Genomic DNA, 17,772 nt, shown 5'->3' with positions numbered 1-17,772 from the left:
TTAAGAGTTAGGAACTGTGTGGATGTGTGCCATGGGAAAAGCTTTCCAAACTATAATGCAGGAAAGTGTTTATTATTAGGGATGACGAACAGAATGTGGGTCCATTGTTATGCTGCTACAGAATCAAAGAAAATGTGATAGACAAGGGACTCTAGAAAGTAAACATTTTTATAATGGAAATATTTGAGATACTTATAATATTACACTTCTCAATATATCACCTCTTGTGGTAAATCACAAGTGCTGTTATTTGGGAGTGAGTCAGCCTTGGAAAGCATCTGGGTGGCTAAGTCACACACTCTCAGCCCCAGGAAATTCCGTGATAGTAGTTCACCTTAGAGTTGCCATGAGGCAGAAATGAAGGTGCACAATAACAATATAATAATAATAATAATAATAATAATAATAATTGTTATTTGTATTCTGCTTTTTCACAAAGGAATCAAAGTGGATTCCAACAGTATAAATAAAACATCAAACAATTAAAAATTACAATTTTAAAATCCAAAACCCCCAACCCTCCCCCCAGTGATAAAAACAGTGATCTGCCTATAAAAAAAGCTTAAACATGAAAATATTTAAAACTATCAAGTAGGAATACATTAAAATTTTTGGCAGATTAGCACAAGAAATGAATCTTCATCTAGAGGAGAGGGGGCGGGGTGATGATATCAGTCAATTTCGTGTCGGTATCAATAGAGAGGGGAGGCAAGTTGATGAATCTAACCTAGTCTGGGAAGGCCTGCTGGAAGAGATCAGTCTTAATAGCCTTTTTAAAGGCTTCCAAGGTAGTAATATGGCAGATCTTGTCCGGCAGGTCATTCCAGAACTTGGGAGCGGTTGATGAGAAGGTCCTCTGGTTCACCGCTGAAAAACTGATCTTAGATTGTAGCAGATTATTTTAAGTACACTTAGAGTTAGTTATTTTCTCTATTGCTACTGTGAATGCTCACTTACCGTATGTACTCGACTATAAGTCGACCTCATATACAAGTCGAGGACAGGTTTGGGGGCCAAAATAATGGATTTTGATATGACCTGTGGATAAGTTGAGGGCAAAACTTAGGGGTATGTAACAAAGGATGTAAAGGATAATGAATGATGTCAAAGAAATTCTGGCAGGAATAACTGGGCTCACCCTCTTTTTTCCCTTTCGACCCTGGACCGATGTAAACTAATTTTCTCCTTTTCCTTGCCCTTGACATGTGTATTTTATTGTTTTCCTGTTCCCGTTTTTTTGTAGTAATGTTTTTAACTGTTATGTTGAATTTTTATCCTGTATTGAAATGTTTTAAAAATTTGTAAGCCGCCCTGATCATATCTATGGAAGGGCGGGGTAGAAATAAAATTTATTATTATTATTATTATTATTATTATTATTATTATTATTAAAGGCTGGATGGATGAGAGAATAGAGGGGATCCATGGTTACAATGACCCGTGGATAAGTCGACCCAGGTTTTTTGACTAAAAAATTTAGTCAACATTTTTTGACTAAAATTTCTAGATTTATACATGAATATATACAGTAGACATCTAAGTAAGCTTTCACAGTAATTATAGAGAAGATCTTCAACTTTTAATTTATATTCTGCTCTTTGATGATGTAAAGTTTAAAATGGTATGTTTTTAAAATATAGAAATTGAAGAGAAATGCAGTAGCAGTTCTGTCACAACTATCCTTACTGTCTTTGAGTTGTATATGTAAGAGTTCTGAAAAGGTACCTTTTTAGTGACTTTTCAGATTTTTATTCCCCAATGGAAAAGTGCTGGGGAAGGGAGGGATTCCTGATGTGCACATTGTGTAGTGAGATTCTCATTCATTGCATTTATGGCACTTGATATCTGCTCTTGGCAGACCTAACACATGCAGCTGTTATAAATAAATGTATTCTAGTGAGACTAAGTGGAAGCAACCAGATCATAGGAAGTGCACCAGTGAAAAGAATGTACAGTAGATTACGCTATTGAGAAGGATGTACTAACATGTAAGCCTTACACTGTCCCCTTTATATGCCACATTGATAGTACAGATAAACAGAATGCATGTCAATTTAATTTTGAAGAATAACTAATGGAAAAATTTCATTGCTTCATGTAAACCAGGTTACTTTTACTTTTTTTTACCCCAGAACCTCTATGTAAATATGAATTGTCAAAATTTAGTCTCCATTTGTAAACCAAATTACACTTCATAAACATAATTTCACTTTATGTGGAAGTTAGCTAAATTAACAATTGAAGTTATTTGATCATTTCTTATCTTGATATATTTGTATTTTTTAACAATTATTTAACAATTATTTAACATTTCTTTCTTCATGTAGAAGAAATGGCTACATATCTTCGTTATGTGAGAAGATTAGATTTTTTTGAAAAACCAGACTATGACTACTTAAGAAAGCTCTTCACGGATTTATTTGATCGGAAGGGCTATATGTTTGATTATGAATATGACTGGATTGGTAAACAGCTGGTAAGTACAGTATAGTCAGTTGTCTTTATGTGTCCATTATACTAGCTTGGGCCTGTTACAGATTGCCAAAATAAAGCTGCTTCGGGTCTCTTTGGAGGTATGCTGTTTAAATGATGCATGGGTCCTAAGAGTCCGGAGGTCGCACCAAAGCCACATCCATTCCTAAGCACCGGAATGCAGCTTTTGGTGCAGCTTCCAGATTCTTAGCATGCATGCATCATTTAAACAGCATACCTCCAAAGAGAACCAAAGCAGCTTTATTTTGGCAGTCTGTAACAGGCCTTAGAGACTATATATCTACAATATAGCAAATGTAGTACAAAATTGTAGAAAAGCCTCCATTGTAACTTTTATTACTCCTCAGTCTTTTCCAAACTCTTTGACAGATGTTCATAGGCCCTTTCTTTATGCCTTTGAGAGGAATAATAGGGTTATTTTTGAGTGCACGGAGGACACTGTTTACTCTTTAAACAGGACTGCAGCATTAGGAACTTTAAAGTTTATATCCTGTTCCACATTCCATTGTAAGTATCTGACTTAAGCCTTTATGTTTTGTTCATATGATTTAATCAGTTAAGCTAAACATTGAATCTTAAATACATAGTCCTGAAGATTAAGAACATGTGAGCCTATCAAATACATACACTTAATCCTATAAAATAACCAGAAATTGCCAATATATTCAATCCATTAATTTTACATCTAATTAAATGGCAAGTGAGACTTGCTAACAATCAGATGCCACTTTTTGCAGTAGTACAAAACTTTCAGACTTCTTGAGTAGACCATTACCCGGAGTAACTATCTATGTCTTTCTTTCTGAGTGTATTCTAGTAAAATGTAGTATTTTATTTGGTGACAGCAATATAAACTATTTAATAAAATAATATAGATTGAATATCCCTATATGCCTTATTTTAAAAAAATAATTTTGTGCATGAAACAAAGTTTGTTTACATGGAACTATCCAAGAGGAAAATACTCCACCTGTATCTGCATTAAATGTTGAATAGGGGCTTCTGGGTTAGTAGAAGAGATAGCTTGAAATGCAATTAAGTTAAGCTCAAGTCAAATGGTTTACTAGTTTTCATCTCTGTTTGTGGAGCTGTGGGCTTGGTGGGCAACCATGGTCCTCCAGAAGTTTTTCAGCTACAGCTCTCATAATCCCTCACCATTGGTTATGTTTGCCATGGCTGATATAGACTAAATCATTTGGAGGGCCATAGTTTCCTACTTCTGATACATGCTAATGCTTGGGGTGAAACAGAAGTGCAAAAAAAGTGGTTTCTAGCCACTTTGAAGGCGTGTTGATTAGACGACACATGCCTCTAAAGTGGTTGGAAGCCATGCCAAAGCCGCACTGTGATCCTTTGGATCAGAGCAAAAAGAAACTCAGATAATCTGACTATTCTGGGCCCCTGCATCCATGACCCGCCTTGGGAGAGGGCCATGTGGTTGGCAGGGTTCAGACCCTCTTCTGGCCAGAGCAGACTTGGGCCGCTCTTTCCTGCCCATCTGCTTAGGGCCTTACTTGCTCAAGGTTTCAGGTGAGTGTGTCACATTCAGATGCATGCTATGAAAACTTAAAGTAACCTTCTAGTCAGTTTTTAATTAAGAAATGTTCGTAAATTTTGAAATCTATTGTTTGGCTACAAATATTTATTATAATGTATTGTATGCAGCCTACTCCAGTGGGTTCAATCCATTCAGATCCTGCAATATCTTCCAACAGAGAAGCACATCCACACAGAGATAAGATGCAACAATCTAAAAATCAGGTATGTGATCCACTATTGTGTCACAGCTTTCTGTTAAAATTGTTTTGCTGTTGTTTGTTGTAGCAGTACAATAAAAGTGCTCTCTTGCTTTTTGCTGTTCCTGGGTTATTGGTGTTACCAAAAATTCTCTGATTTCTGAGTTAGTTTTCTATGCAACGTGGAGTGTTCTAATACTCTGCTTTCAAAAATTTCATTTTCCACATTCATTTTGTACAGAAAAATCAAAAGTTTGTTACTGTTGAAATTAATACATTAAATTTGTCCTCTCTTGCAACTATGAAGTTTTAAAAAATCAGGCAGATTTTATTTTTTTATTTAAACAGTAGTTGTACCTGTGGCAAAATTGGTATTAGTTAAGTGTGCATGACATGGAAGTATGGAAGTTCTTCATTTTCTTTCTTGTACTCCTCTTTGATAAATCTGGGTATGTTTTGTGTTTGTTTTTAGAAAGAGTAGCACATCCCATCCTATCCTATCCTATCCTATCCTATCCCATCCCAAGTGACCCCTGAATATTCCTGTTCTGCATGGGGCTTCATGTTTGAAGTTTTTGTTTATTCCAGGAACTCCTTTATATTAAAACTTGAAACATGTCTTTCTGCATTCAGGTACATATGTACACATATTGCTACCTGTGTATAAGTACCCCCATGTTCCTGTAGAATTTATGTAGAATAAAGTTGATTAGCAGCATGATGTGTTTAATATGTTCTGGGTTCTTATTCCTCCTCTTCCATGCATGCTTAATGCATTATATAACTGGCAGTCGACAGACCACAGGGCAGCTTGGGACCCCCATCAGGCCAATCCCCATCACCTGAGAGCTCACCTAGCAGCTGACAGACATGGTGGCTCGGTACAGGTATTTTCTGTTCTTTGCATGACTATTTCCACATCTTGGAGGCATATGGCATGTTTTGTTTTTTCTTTAAAATGTACTTTGTAACTATATCTGTAACCATGTCTCTCTTATTGTAATAGCCATACTAAAAAAAGTCACACAAAATTGACTTTGTTTCTACGAATGCTTGTAGAAGATCAGCCATCTGGATTTTAAAGAAAAGATGTCGTCATGGATGCTTGGTTAACTATTAAACTCTGGAATTAGTAGTGGTAATAGAAATCGCATTACCATTGAGGCCAAAAGAATAGTTACTATTATGGTTTTAATAGAAAAACAGATGACCCAAGATAATAGCTGTACAATATTGTGATACTCAAATATTCGTATTTGGGTAATGTGTTATTTAGGTATGATTTTGTTATTTTTGTTTTCATGACATTCAGGTGGAAATACATTCAGATTTTTAATATATGACTCATCAGGAAATTCTTTAACAACAGTAGGAAGCTTCATATCCCATGTACTGTGCTTGTGTGATGGTCCACCTCTCCTAGGGATGGGCTATTGAATAGTGGCCAGGGGCTAGTTTCCCCCCTCACCTCCATATGGCCTGCATCCCTGCCTGAGCACACCAAATTACTTATTTTTCCTCTGTTTCCCTTCCAAAAATGGTGACCAGAAATTATGCTGTGTTCCTTCCTGTCGTGATTGTGGACTTCTGCATACATTGGGGAGGGTGGGGGCTTGCAGTGAGAATGTCTAGTTGTTTTTGCCCACTGCTTGCACTACAAATTATTTTTGGTGGAAGCCTGGGTGTGGTGGACCTTGGGTGCCAAAAACTGCAGTCTAGAGGCTTAACTTCCCTTTTTCCTGCTGTATCCCAAATATGTATATACTCATGTATAAGTCTATAAATTTTAGTCAAAAAATTGACTAAAACCTGAGTCAACTTATCTACAGGTCAGTGTAAGTACTGTACTTTAACTCTTATTAAAAAGGAACCATTCCCTGATGAAAAACAAGAGCATAATCTTTCCTGGAAGCATTGACCCTCCCCCTTCTATTCTCTCATCCATCCAGCCTTTAGTATGAGCACAAACAGCTGGAATTTTGTAAGTTGTTTGGCATTGTTTTCCTTGCTTCATCCTTTAGATCTTTTGTTACATGCCCCTAAGTTTTACCTTTGACTTTTACATGAGTCATATCAAAATCCATAATTTTGGCTCCAAAACCTACCCTTGACTTATACATGAGGTCGCCTTATAGTTGAGTATATACAGTAATTGTTATCTGTCTCCTTGCTGGTCTTTGGTAAGCAGATAGGTGGAGAATACTTGGACTACATCCTCTGCTCCAATATGTAATTGATGCCCATTGTTTGAAGCACCAAGTGCTAATTATTTTCGTAGGTGGTACATATATGGCATTGTTCTTCTGTGAGCATGAGACTGCTGTGGCCTGTGTTCCTGGCACATGTGGGCATGTAGAGGTATTTACCTTCAGAGCAGTGAGATAGGTTGTCTCTCTGCAGTGTGATTGGTAACGAAGTGCTGCTACTAGCCCCTATATTACATTGCTGTAGCAGACTGGAGCATGGAACTGTACACTTTTAAACATAAACTGTATCCCTGTCCCTGCAGATTGTGAGGAACTAGAGATTCTCATTGATGAGGAAAGAGCAGTATGATCTAAATAATGTGTTCACTCTTGGAGATGGAGGGAGAGAATGTACTGTTCCTTCAAAATGATTTTTCTAACAGTAAGGAAATTAGCCTGTCTTACTAGGTTTGTCAGTTATAAAGTAACTGAAAATAACTTAAAATGGAAAGCTTTGACTTTGTAGTATCAAAATAGTTCTCATTTGGACCCGTACAGGCCAAAATAAAGCTGCTTCTGGTCACTTTGGAGGTATGCTGTTTAAATGATGCATGTTCCCCTAAGAGGCCAGAAGCTGTGTTAAAGCTGTGGTCCAATCCTTTGGCATGGCTTCTGGCCTCTTAAGACGCATGCATCATTTAAACAGCATTCCTTCAAAGTGTCCTGAAGCAGCTTTATTTTGGCCTGTCTGTACGGGCCCATTTGTCTATAATTTAAGTAGGTCTAAAATTTATAAAGCAGTCCAGTGGTAGAGGTTATAGTTTGGTTTTGTTCTTTGTGTTTTGGTTTTTTAAAAAAATCTTTCAGAAATGTGGTTATAGAACTTTGGGAAATCTGACCTCAGTTTTATTCTCCATCTTCAACCTCCATTAAAGAAAATGAACTATTCATGTTGTGGAGACAGATTAGCTTACTCTCTAAGAATGGTTGACTTGTCAAAATATCTTTCCTACTGTCTATTTTCTCTCTTACTTTCTGGAAGCAACTTATTGTTCATTGTTGTATTTCACAAGCTGGCCTCCTCCATTCCTGCTTTACAAAAATTTGTCTTAGTTTCTGAAAATGTCAACTGAATAGCACTAATGAATTGTCTCTTTCACAGTCTTACATTGCAGTAACTTGAAACACTTATAAAAGGTCTCTTTAATCTGTTTTTGTTTTCCCTCAAGTTAATTACCCAGAAGTCATATTGCTTAATGTAGGAAGATTTCAGTTTGCTCAGGCTCTCAAACTATTTTTGTAAATTCTGTTTTAAAGTTGTCTTCAGGCTGTCAGTCCCCCCCCCCCCCCCCGGCCACCAAGGTTCTAGGGTCAACTTGATTTGGAAAAATAATTTGTCTATTGAGCAGTATTTAAAGACCTATGTTATTCATCTTTCTTTTGTTCCATGGCATGTACTGTAAAATATGTGGCAGTAAATTATGTGAACGTGTTGTTCACGTGTTGCTGCTGTTGTGTGCCTTCAAGTTGTTTCTGACTTGTGGTGACCCTAAGGTAATCCTGTCATGAGGTTTTCTGCAGCAGAGAATGTATGACTCCCTCAAGATCACCCAGTGGTTTTCCATAGCTGAGTGAGGAAATGAAGCCTGATCTCTTGAGCTGTCGAGTACTCTAACTACTACAGCACACTGGCTGTCGCCTAAGTGTTAACAAAGGGCTATTTAGTTGTGCAGGGTGCTTTAAAACTTGAGATAAGTATGGTTTTGTATAGTTCCTTTTGGGAAAGGGAGTAGCCAGCATCATACTTAAATCTAAACACAGACATACAACTCTACCTTTTCAAAACCAAAGGTTTTGTTACAAGATTTATCTGAAGTTCTTTAAAGTGGTATTTTTGTGTCACCGATGAATGGCTTACTATGGCCTCAAGCAGAGGAGGCAAAAGGAGTGGCTGGAGACCACTCCTGCACTAATCACTGTGGGACTGTGGTAACCGCACATGCCCGGTCCCGATTTAGGCCGCTGCTGTGTTCCTGAACTGGGCCGCCCAAAAGGAGCTGTTTTTCCCACTCTTTTTTGGCCCAGCTGTTCCAGGTTTTGGCAGACTCAGAGTGGCTTCTGGCCATGTTCAGGGTGTGTGTCGTGTAAATGCCACACCCCCAACACAGCCTAACAGTGGCCCTTTTGGCCCATCTGTGAAGGTGTGAGGCATTTTTTGCATATTCTTGAAATATGCAAAACATGAAATGAAACAAAAAATGATGTCCACACGATCTTACCCAGCTTTATGCTCAAAATATTTTCCAAATCTTTGTAGCTTTGGCAGACATGTAGCAAGCCAAGATTTTCATGCAGCAGAAAAAATGGTACCTATTTTTTCTTACATGGAGAAACTGGATTTAAACTCCCATCAGCCCTAGTAGTGAGTTTGAAGTTGAAGGACATGTGAAGGGTGCTAATGCTGTTACTTCTTGCTTGTCATTACATTTATCCTAGGTGCATATTCTTACAGAAATTACACTTTACAGGACAGCCTACACTGTGCAGTCAGTTTAAAGTAGTGGATCCCAAACTTTGATCCTCCAGATATTTTGGACTTTAGCTCCCAGAAGCTCCAGCCAACTTGGACAGTAGTGAGGATTTCTGAGGGCTAAAGTTCAAAACATCTGGAGGACCAAAGTTTGGGAACAACTGATCTAAAGCTTGCTTCATAGTAACCCTTCATCATTGTTTCTTAAAGTTGAAATGTGCTGTGTAGCTACCTGTTTTGCATATGACAAGATCTTATTCTCATATAATAGCTGTTATGGTTTATGGCAAATTGCAATTAGATCTAAATATGATAGTATTTCACATACAGTGTAATTTTATGCATATTATTCAAAAGTCTGTTTTTATTCATTGGAACTTAACACCCTGGTTAGTGTGTGCAGGATTACAACATTACCCCTCCCCTTTCAGTCGTCACTTTTTTGTAGACGGCTTTTTCTACAAGCAGTTGGAGAAAGATTAACATTAGAAATGCATGAGGCTTGGATAGAAATATAGTTATAAACAAAAATAATATTAACGTACTAATCACAGCTCTTTGATGTGCTGTCAAATACTGTAGCAAATCCAAACATTTATAAATTTTTGGAAATACTTGTACTTGCAGGTTGTTAGTTCAACAAATGGAGAGCTCAACACAGATGATCCTACTGCAGGCCGTTCAAATGCACCTATCACAGCCCCTACGGAAGTAGAAATAATGGATGAAACCAAGTATGTATTGACATAAATTAAATAATGTCTATATTGAAAGTATATATTAAGATGTTGATACTACAAGTTACTATTTGATCCCTGCTGTTTTTGTTCTTAGTTGTAATAAGCAAGTGATATAACAGCTTCAGTTTGAACTTCTAAAAAGGGGTAAAAGAGTACGGAAAAAAATGAAGTTTCTGTCATTTGTGAGAAAAATATTTTCTTTCTGGAAATACAGAATGTTCCAAACAAGGGTAGCTTCTACCTCCCAAGGAAGAAGTGCTAATCTCATGTAAGCTTCGCATAGCACTATAATACCTTGCCCTGTATATTTTTACCAACTGTACACACTTTTACCAATTGTGACTTACACAGGATTCCATAGTAACAAGAACAACGTATGATTATGGAATGGATTTTTTGTTGCTGAAAATTGGCAGTATCACTTGATGTATTGATGCCACTCCATTTTGTGAGCTGTCTAAAATAGAGTTGTTCCCAGAATGACATATAAAGGAAGACTAGAATGTCTGCATGAAAGCTTTCAAAATGACCTCTCTGGAAAGGCAGTAACAGTAAAGGCTATCTGGAAACGGGTCTCTTAGACCCAGTAGTTTGGCCACTCCTGTTCTCTGCTTTCCAGATGTTTTGGAATGCAGAACCTGGGATTCTTGATCATTGGCTAGGCTGGTTGGCTGGGAATTAGGGGGCTTAAAGTATAAAATATTGGAGGTCACAAAGTTTGAGGAGGCTGTCATTGAGCAGTTTCTTTCCTCCTTGAGTCTAAGGCACCCAACCTACCAAGGAAATATGGGGCATCTGTTTATGTCCTCCCTGTACTTATCTAGCTCGATCACTCTCTACAGGGCAGATCACTCAGAATCTGTATTTGCAAGGGGTGATAGTGGGTTAAAAACAAGGCTATTTTGAAACAGCAGTTTGGTGGAGTACATCCTATCTTAAAAACTCATGGGGAAATATTTATCTAATTTGACTAGCAGTGGTAGCTGATAGCTTTGATGTCAGTGGGATGGTAAATCTGTTCCAGGTTTTAAGTTGTCATTATAAAGAAGTTACCTGTGTCGCTTGAACATACATTAGACATAGGATTCAGCACCTTGGATAGCTCTATTAACCTCAGACTGAAACCTAAAAGAGATTTATTGGCTCACTGATATCAGAAGCACCAGCTTCTGCTTGTGAAAAATGAGCAACGTGCTACAATCACTATAAATTGGCTAGAAAGGTCTTTAAGCTACAGTCTTAAGCATGATTTAGAAGTAGTTTAATAACTCCAGTAGCAACATTTGTTTGTTCTGATTGCTTCATATTAATTTCATTGATATTTGCTAATTATGGCCTTCGTATCTTGTTGCCTTTTTCAGCATTGTATATATTTGCAAAATGCTGCTTTTTGTGATGTATAGCATTCTGATTCATTTCTCTCTTGTATTTTCTTTGTATTAGCTGCCAGAAAGTATTGAACATGTGGTGAGTTTTAAAGGACAGGCAGGCAGAAATGGCTCCAGAGCATTTAAAAATAAAATAGTTCTCTAGAGCAAATGATTGGGAAAGAAAAAAGCAATGATTCTAATGTTCTTAATTGTTATCTTTATTAATTATTTATCTTTAAAAAAGATAATAGCTTCTTTAGGAACACTTTTGCCTGCTTCAGTTCTTGTTTGTTTTGAAGTGATGTGATCTTCGTGCATTGTTATTTAGTACATCTAAATTTATTCTTTAATGTCAGTGCAGTTAATATGCAGCTTTTTATACATTGATATGCCATTTTAAGGGGAAAGTAACACTTACAGGTGTTCAAACTTCTGCCATAATGTCTTAACACCATAAATAAAGCATTTGAATTGTTGCTCAATAATAGCAAATATTAACACATTTAACTAAGGTATTGATGTAATAATATCACAGTCTTGTACAAAAATTGCTTCTGTTAAATCTAGACTTCCATACATTTCTGGAAAGAATGATAAAATTGAAAACAGTCTGTGGGCAAGGTTACTTTTAATTACATTCACTTGTTGTAAGTAACTTTTTAACAAGATAAGTAAATAGTAGATTTTTTTAAAAGGTAGAACTTTCCAACATCCTTACCTTTATAATTTCTTTATTGTGACAGTTTTTACCCTGCTGTTTTCCCAAAGATACCCAGTTTAGAAAGATAATAATAAAACATTATCTGCCTCTAGGGAGTCTAAATACCCTAAAGGTATGAGATCCCATTTTATTTTGGAAGCTAAGCAGGTTCAACTCTGGTTAGTACTTGAATGGGAGATCACCAATGAATAACAGGTACTGTAGGCTGTTTAAGATGAAGAAACTGGCAAAATCATCCCTGAATAGTAATTTTCCAAGAAAACACCATGAAATTCATGGGGCTATCATAAATTGGCAGGCAACTTGAAAGAATGTGTACACACGCACACACACACACCTACCTGCCTCTATGCTTGCAATTAAAAAAATGTGTGCTACAGAAAGGAGGGATTCCTAAACAATAAAAAATATCAGGATATGTCACAGAATAAGCCTAAAAATCATTGCTAATGATCAAAGAATGCTGTGCAAAAATGTACATTTAATAACCTTCAGAATGTCATTATACTTAATTCATCCCAAATAACAGTAAGGAAGGCCTTCCATAGTATAGTACAGTGCGCCTGCTCCATATGTAGGCGCGCACCATACACGGCTTCCTGTTTACATGGAAGCCGCATCACCATTAAATGAATGGCGCGTGCGCTGCGCCACTTCACACACAAGCCCCAGTATCGAATGGGGCTTGAGCCTATGCGGGATTTGCCTTAGGTGGGGTGTGTATCTGGAACGGATCCCCCGCATAAGGCAAGGCTCCACTGTATTACCACAGAGAAGGCTTATGCTATGTTTCTGTCACAGTAAATTCAAGTGATAGTACATTGCAGCTTCTGAGTCAATTTCAAGTGTGGTCTTTCAAAGAAAACATTACAGTAATCCTTCATCAAGTTATCTATGCATGATGGTGCCAAGGTTTATTCCTATGCATATAAGTTATATCTACCCTTGGTGTTTCTTGCCATTGAGATTATCTGAGTCGTACTATCTAAGATAGATCCAGGAACACACAAAAGCTATTTCTATATTTTATGGGAAATGTAACTCTGACCAGAACTAGTTAATGTTCCAGATATGTTCCTAGGAAGTGGTTACTACTATCTTACCAGAATTCAGTCTTGATAAATGCATTATAACACTCAAGCAGCAGTTTGGACTGTGTTACACCTTATCTTCATTCAGATATAACAGAGGAATAAAGCTGGGTATCCTCAGAACACTGCTGGCACCTCACCCCAAATTAAGGTCTAACATCAATGTAGGATATCTTCATTGAAGCCATAACATCACATACCTTGACAACATCACATACCAACATTATATACCTTGACAAAATGACACAGTTACCTTAATAAAGCTGCAGAGTAAGCACAGCACTCAGTTACTCCATAGTCATGGATTTAATAAGTCTATCCCACCTAGAATTGAGAAGAACACATGCTTAACTGTTTCTCCAAATGCTACAGTAGGTAGAATATCTGGACTTTTACAAATTGTTCTTACAAAAATATCTTCTACATCAGGGGTAGGCAACCTTTTTGAGCCGGGGGCCGGGTTGCTGTCCCTCAGACAACTGGGGGGGCAAAGCCAAAAAATAAATAATTATTTTTTTAAATAAATATATAAATAAACCAGGACAAGTGTAGGACAAAATTTTCAAACGGAAGACACTTTTTTTAAAAAAATGGAGGACACGCAAAAAAATTTGCTGATTTTTAAAAAAATGTTAATATAAATGCATATTTCTGAGGCTTCTATAGACAATTGCCCCCCAAAGGCCCCGGCGGCAATCGGTGGCAGGACCGGGCCGGGGCTGGTCCCAAGGCCTCGCCGGGCTGCATCCGGCCCGCGGGCCGCAGGTTGCCTACCCCTGTTCTACATGTTACACTTGTTCCGTATGTTTGCTTTTCTCGAATGGCTCTTTATTTCCATGTTGCTATTGCTGGGATAAAACATTGATACTACATTTGTATAGAGACAGAAATACCTATGGAAACAGTAGCTGGAATAATTGCTATTGCTATTGTAATGGTCCATTACACTTGCAATTGCATCTCTCCCCCCCCCCCCCCCGGGCCATACTGTGGTGGCAAAGAAAGGCAGATGGTTGTTGTCAGGAGGCAAAGATCACTAGATCCAAACAACATATTTTGCCAGTCTCTATTTTCCCATGAGATGGAGGTTGGGTGGGTTGGGTTGGGTTATAGAATCATGGAACTGGAAGGGACCCTGATGGCCATCTAGTCTGATGCTCTCCCATGCAGTAATACACAGCTGAAACATTCCTGAGAGATGGCCATGCAGTCATTCTCTGAGACAGTCTGTTGAACAGTTCTTATGGCAGGAAGTTCCATATAATGTTTAGGTGGACTCTCTTTTCCTGCAATTTGAATCCATTGCTCCAAGTCCTAGTCTCCGGAACAGCAGAGAACAAGTTTGCTCCAACTTCTGCATCATGTCACCTATCAATATTCTCTTCTCTAAACAAAACATACCCTGTCCCCAAGCCTCATAGGGCTTTGTTTACTGACCTTTTACCATCTTGCTCATCCACCACTGGCTTTCAGAGCTATGTGAAGGCTTTCATGGCCAGCGTCCATAGTTTTCTGTGGGTTTTCTGGGCTATGTGGCCATGTTCTGGAAGAATGTATTCCTGACATTTCACCTGCATCTGTGGCTGTCATCTTCAAAGGGTGACATCCAGAACGCGGCCACATAACCCGTAAAACCCACAGAAAACTCAGACTATGCTTTTAGAAATCTGGCTTGAATAATCACCACACCACAAGATTCATCTCTTATGTGGTGTGCAAACATTGGAGTAATAAGGCTGCTTGAAGTTGATAGCTTTCTCCTTCTGTTGTTGAATTTGTCTGCCTTTCCTTATTGTTGCTGTGACTGTGGTATTTTTTGCCCTCTATCTCTGCCTCTAACAGCAATTATGCTGGCAGGCTTACCAAGGAGATTATATGCCAGTGTAAATTTAGAATCATAGAGTTGGAAGAGACCTAATTTCCTGCCATGCAGGAATGCACAATCAAAGCACTAGTAATAGATGGCCATCCAGGCTCTGTTTCAAAACCTCCAAAGAAATAGACTCTACCGCACTCTGACGCAGTGTGTTCCACTATCAACCAGCTCTTAACTGTCAGGAAATTCTTCCTAATGTTGAGGTGAAATCTCTTTTCCTGTAGTTTGCATCCATTGCTCCATGTTCTAGTCTCTGGAGCAGCAGAAAACAAGTGTGTGCCATCCTCAATGTGACACCCCTTCAGATACTTAAGTAGGCCTATCTTATCACCTCTTAACTGTCTCCTCTTCAGGCTAAACATACCCATCTCCCTAAGTCTTTCATTATAAGGCATGGTTTCCAGACCCTAGTTCTGGAGCAGCAGAAACAAGCTTGCTCCACCCTCAAGATGACATACATTCAGATATTTAAACAGTGCTATCATATCACCTCTTAACCTTCTCTTCTCCAGGCTAAACATACCCAGCTCCCTAAGTTGCTCCTTATAAGGCATGGTTTCCAGACCTTTCACCATTTCCAGGTGAAGAGGAGCCATTGCTGGGCACCTAATAGTTGCATTGTCTAGCCCATATTTTACTGGCTTGTTTGCAAGAATATTGTGTGGGGCCTTGTCAAAGACATTACTGAAATCAAGATATACTACATCCAGTAGATTTTCTTACTATAGTACAGTCAGAAATATCAGTGATGGAATTTGTCTTGCCAACATAACAAAAATTCTTTGGAAATAGATGTATTTGAACAGCCAAAACTGAGACAGTTATGCTTCTTAAGTATAGTGGTCCCTTGGCTTATGCAGGGGATCCGTTCCGGACCCCCCCCCCCATGTAAGCCAAAAACGCGTAAGCTCGAGTCCATTCGATTGACTGGGGCTTGTGCTTGCGGCGTGGGAGAGTGCATGTACTGCGTGTGTGCTCACCATTCACTCTCCAGTCGCGCAGCTTCTGCGTAAGCTGGAAGCCGCATGTGGGGCACCTGCCTATAGCGTGGGCACACTGTATATTCCGTTTAACCTCAGTGCTCTTGACTGTTTCATCTAGAATATGTGAAACTTAATAAACTTTGCTAAACATCTTTGATTTACCAAGTGACTTGTAAATTTTCATATGGATACAAGTTTCACCTTAAAAATGCATCTTATAGTAGGAAGGACACTATTTGCTGCTGACACATTGTAACCCTTGCCATATTAGCTCCCTTTTCTCTCTGTCCCTTTCCAGAACCATTCTGGAAAACAGCATATTCACAATATCCTTGTGCCTTCCAGAATGTGTTTTTTGCCTTGACTATTTCTCCAGTAGCATAGGTAAAATCTGAGTAAGGGGCTCGACAGACCGTTCCTTTCCTAGTCAGATTGGGGCCGCAGCAACCTCACACCGCAGTTCTGATCTGGCCTTTTGAGGATATTGTGAATATGTTGTTTTGAGGGGGCAAAAAGGAACTGCAAAAGCGACATGGCTATATGGTGCTCCTTCGGCGCTGCATCGTATGGACTCAGCATCAGAGAAGCATCATGATTCTGCGTGTCATGTGAAGCGGCGCACGGCATCATGGAGCCCTGGGGGCAGAGTCAGGGCTTGTGTCATCTGGACGCGATGCCCTCACTCTATCCCCAGGCCGGCCTTTCAGGCCGGTCTGTATAGGGCCATAATCTCATATACTTGGTTTGCAGCATCTTTTGTTGCTTCCTTTTTAAAGCATGCTCATGCCCCTAATTCTTTACATACTTGATAGTTACAGTGATCATACTATTCAAGGGAGTAGGAATAGAGGCTTTGTTGAAAGTTATACTGGTTTATGGAGTCAAAATGGCGGACAAAACCACCCTGTGCTTTTCAATCATAAATTCAATGCATGTGAAAAGAAAAAGCTCTAGAGAACAAATGGCCAAAGTTCCTATAAACCAGAATTAAAAGTCTGTAAAATAGAACTGGGAAACGGTAAAGTATAGATGTTTTGTATAAGTGCAGTATGGTAAAGTGAAAGTTAAAGTTGCTGGAGGAATGAGAATGTGACATTTCCTTTCCAATATGTAAGGTTTCAGATTGAACAAGATTTGATAGTTTCCTTGGTAGCTATATAGTACAGAGGTTGTTTTAAATAGGCTACCTAGTTAGCAGCTCAGATAAATACAGTTGTCCTTCCATATTTGCTAGGGCTAGGGGAACAAGACTCCCGTGAATATGGAAAAACCGCAAATAACAAAAACACTGTTTTTACCTGAGAGGACACCTCTCTAGGAATCTCTGGGTCCTCCAGTGCAACTCTGTGGTCAATGTCCAACATACACTGACCATAGAATGGCACTGGAGTAGCTACAAATGGTCTTTCAGTGCAACCTTTAGTTAAAGTTGACCACAAAGTTGCACTGGAGGACCTAGACAGTCCTAGAGAGAACATATTAATGAAATCTGTGAATAATCAAATCCGCAAATATCAAATCCGCAAATATGGAGGGATGACTGTTAATCATTTGCTTTGCCTACCAATTCTCTCTCAAATGATGCTCCTATAATGAAGTCTGAAAATTGTTTCCACTAGTCAGTTTTGTTTTGAAACATTTTATAGCCTCCAGTACATTAGATTCCTGTAAACATAAATACCTCGTGAGTCTCTATGTACAGTTTATACATATACATCTCTTGTCCCAAATAGATAGTGAAATGTCTGTCTCACAAGAAAAAGATACAATAGACCATTTGGAAATAGAAATTGCAAATAGTACTTGTGGAAAGGAGGCCCTCTAGTGACCATTCAGTATAGGACATGTCATTGGACTTGTTCTTCATCTGGAAGGAGAGATTTTTAAAGCCACAAAGCAGCTTGTAATGTTTATAAAAAATGTCTGCCCAAAGAAACAGAAATAAAATTATTAGGCATTTACTAATGTTATTATTTTCTTCAATTCAAGCAACAGTAAAATGCTTTGTTAATAGACCCCATTTAAAAATAATTCAGGAGATCAAGT

The 17,772-nt window shown here is 38.4% G+C and overlaps 1 protein-coding gene across 7 annotated transcripts in view; it reads left to right on the top strand.

The window, feature by feature from the left end:
* CSNK1G3 (casein kinase 1 gamma 3) overlaps positions 1 to 17,772 on the top strand; it is a 79,715-nt gene that overhangs the window by 56,256 nt on the left and 5,687 nt on the right. For 4 of the 7 annotated variants that reach the window (XM_089491582.1, XM_089491574.1, XM_089491566.1 and 1 more), the window contains 5 exons: positions 2,328 to 2,476; positions 4,159 to 4,254; positions 5,021 to 5,116; positions 9,573 to 9,679; positions 11,129 to 11,152. In XM_089491582.1, coding sequence (XP_089347708.1) covers positions 2,328 to 2,476; positions 4,159 to 4,254; positions 5,021 to 5,116; positions 9,573 to 9,679; positions 11,129 to 11,152 — 472 coding nt within the window. Of the gene's footprint in view, positions 1 to 2,327; positions 2,477 to 4,158; positions 4,255 to 5,020; positions 5,117 to 9,572; positions 9,680 to 11,128; positions 11,157 to 17,772 lie in introns of those variants that run through there. The other 3 variants (XM_089491603.1, XM_089491595.1, XM_089491608.1) reach the window with 3 other exon arrangements.

The sequence above is a fragment of the Sceloporus occidentalis genome, unplaced genomic scaffold, assembly GCF_023333645.1.
Source record: "Sceloporus occidentalis isolate IW3139 unplaced genomic scaffold, rSceOcc1.0.p SCAF_1, whole genome shotgun sequence".
NCBI lineage: Eukaryota > Metazoa > Chordata > Lepidosauria > Squamata > Phrynosomatidae > Sceloporus > Sceloporus occidentalis.
The sequence above is the reverse complement of the archived record's forward strand: the minus strand, read 5'-3'. Positions and strand labels throughout refer to the sequence as shown.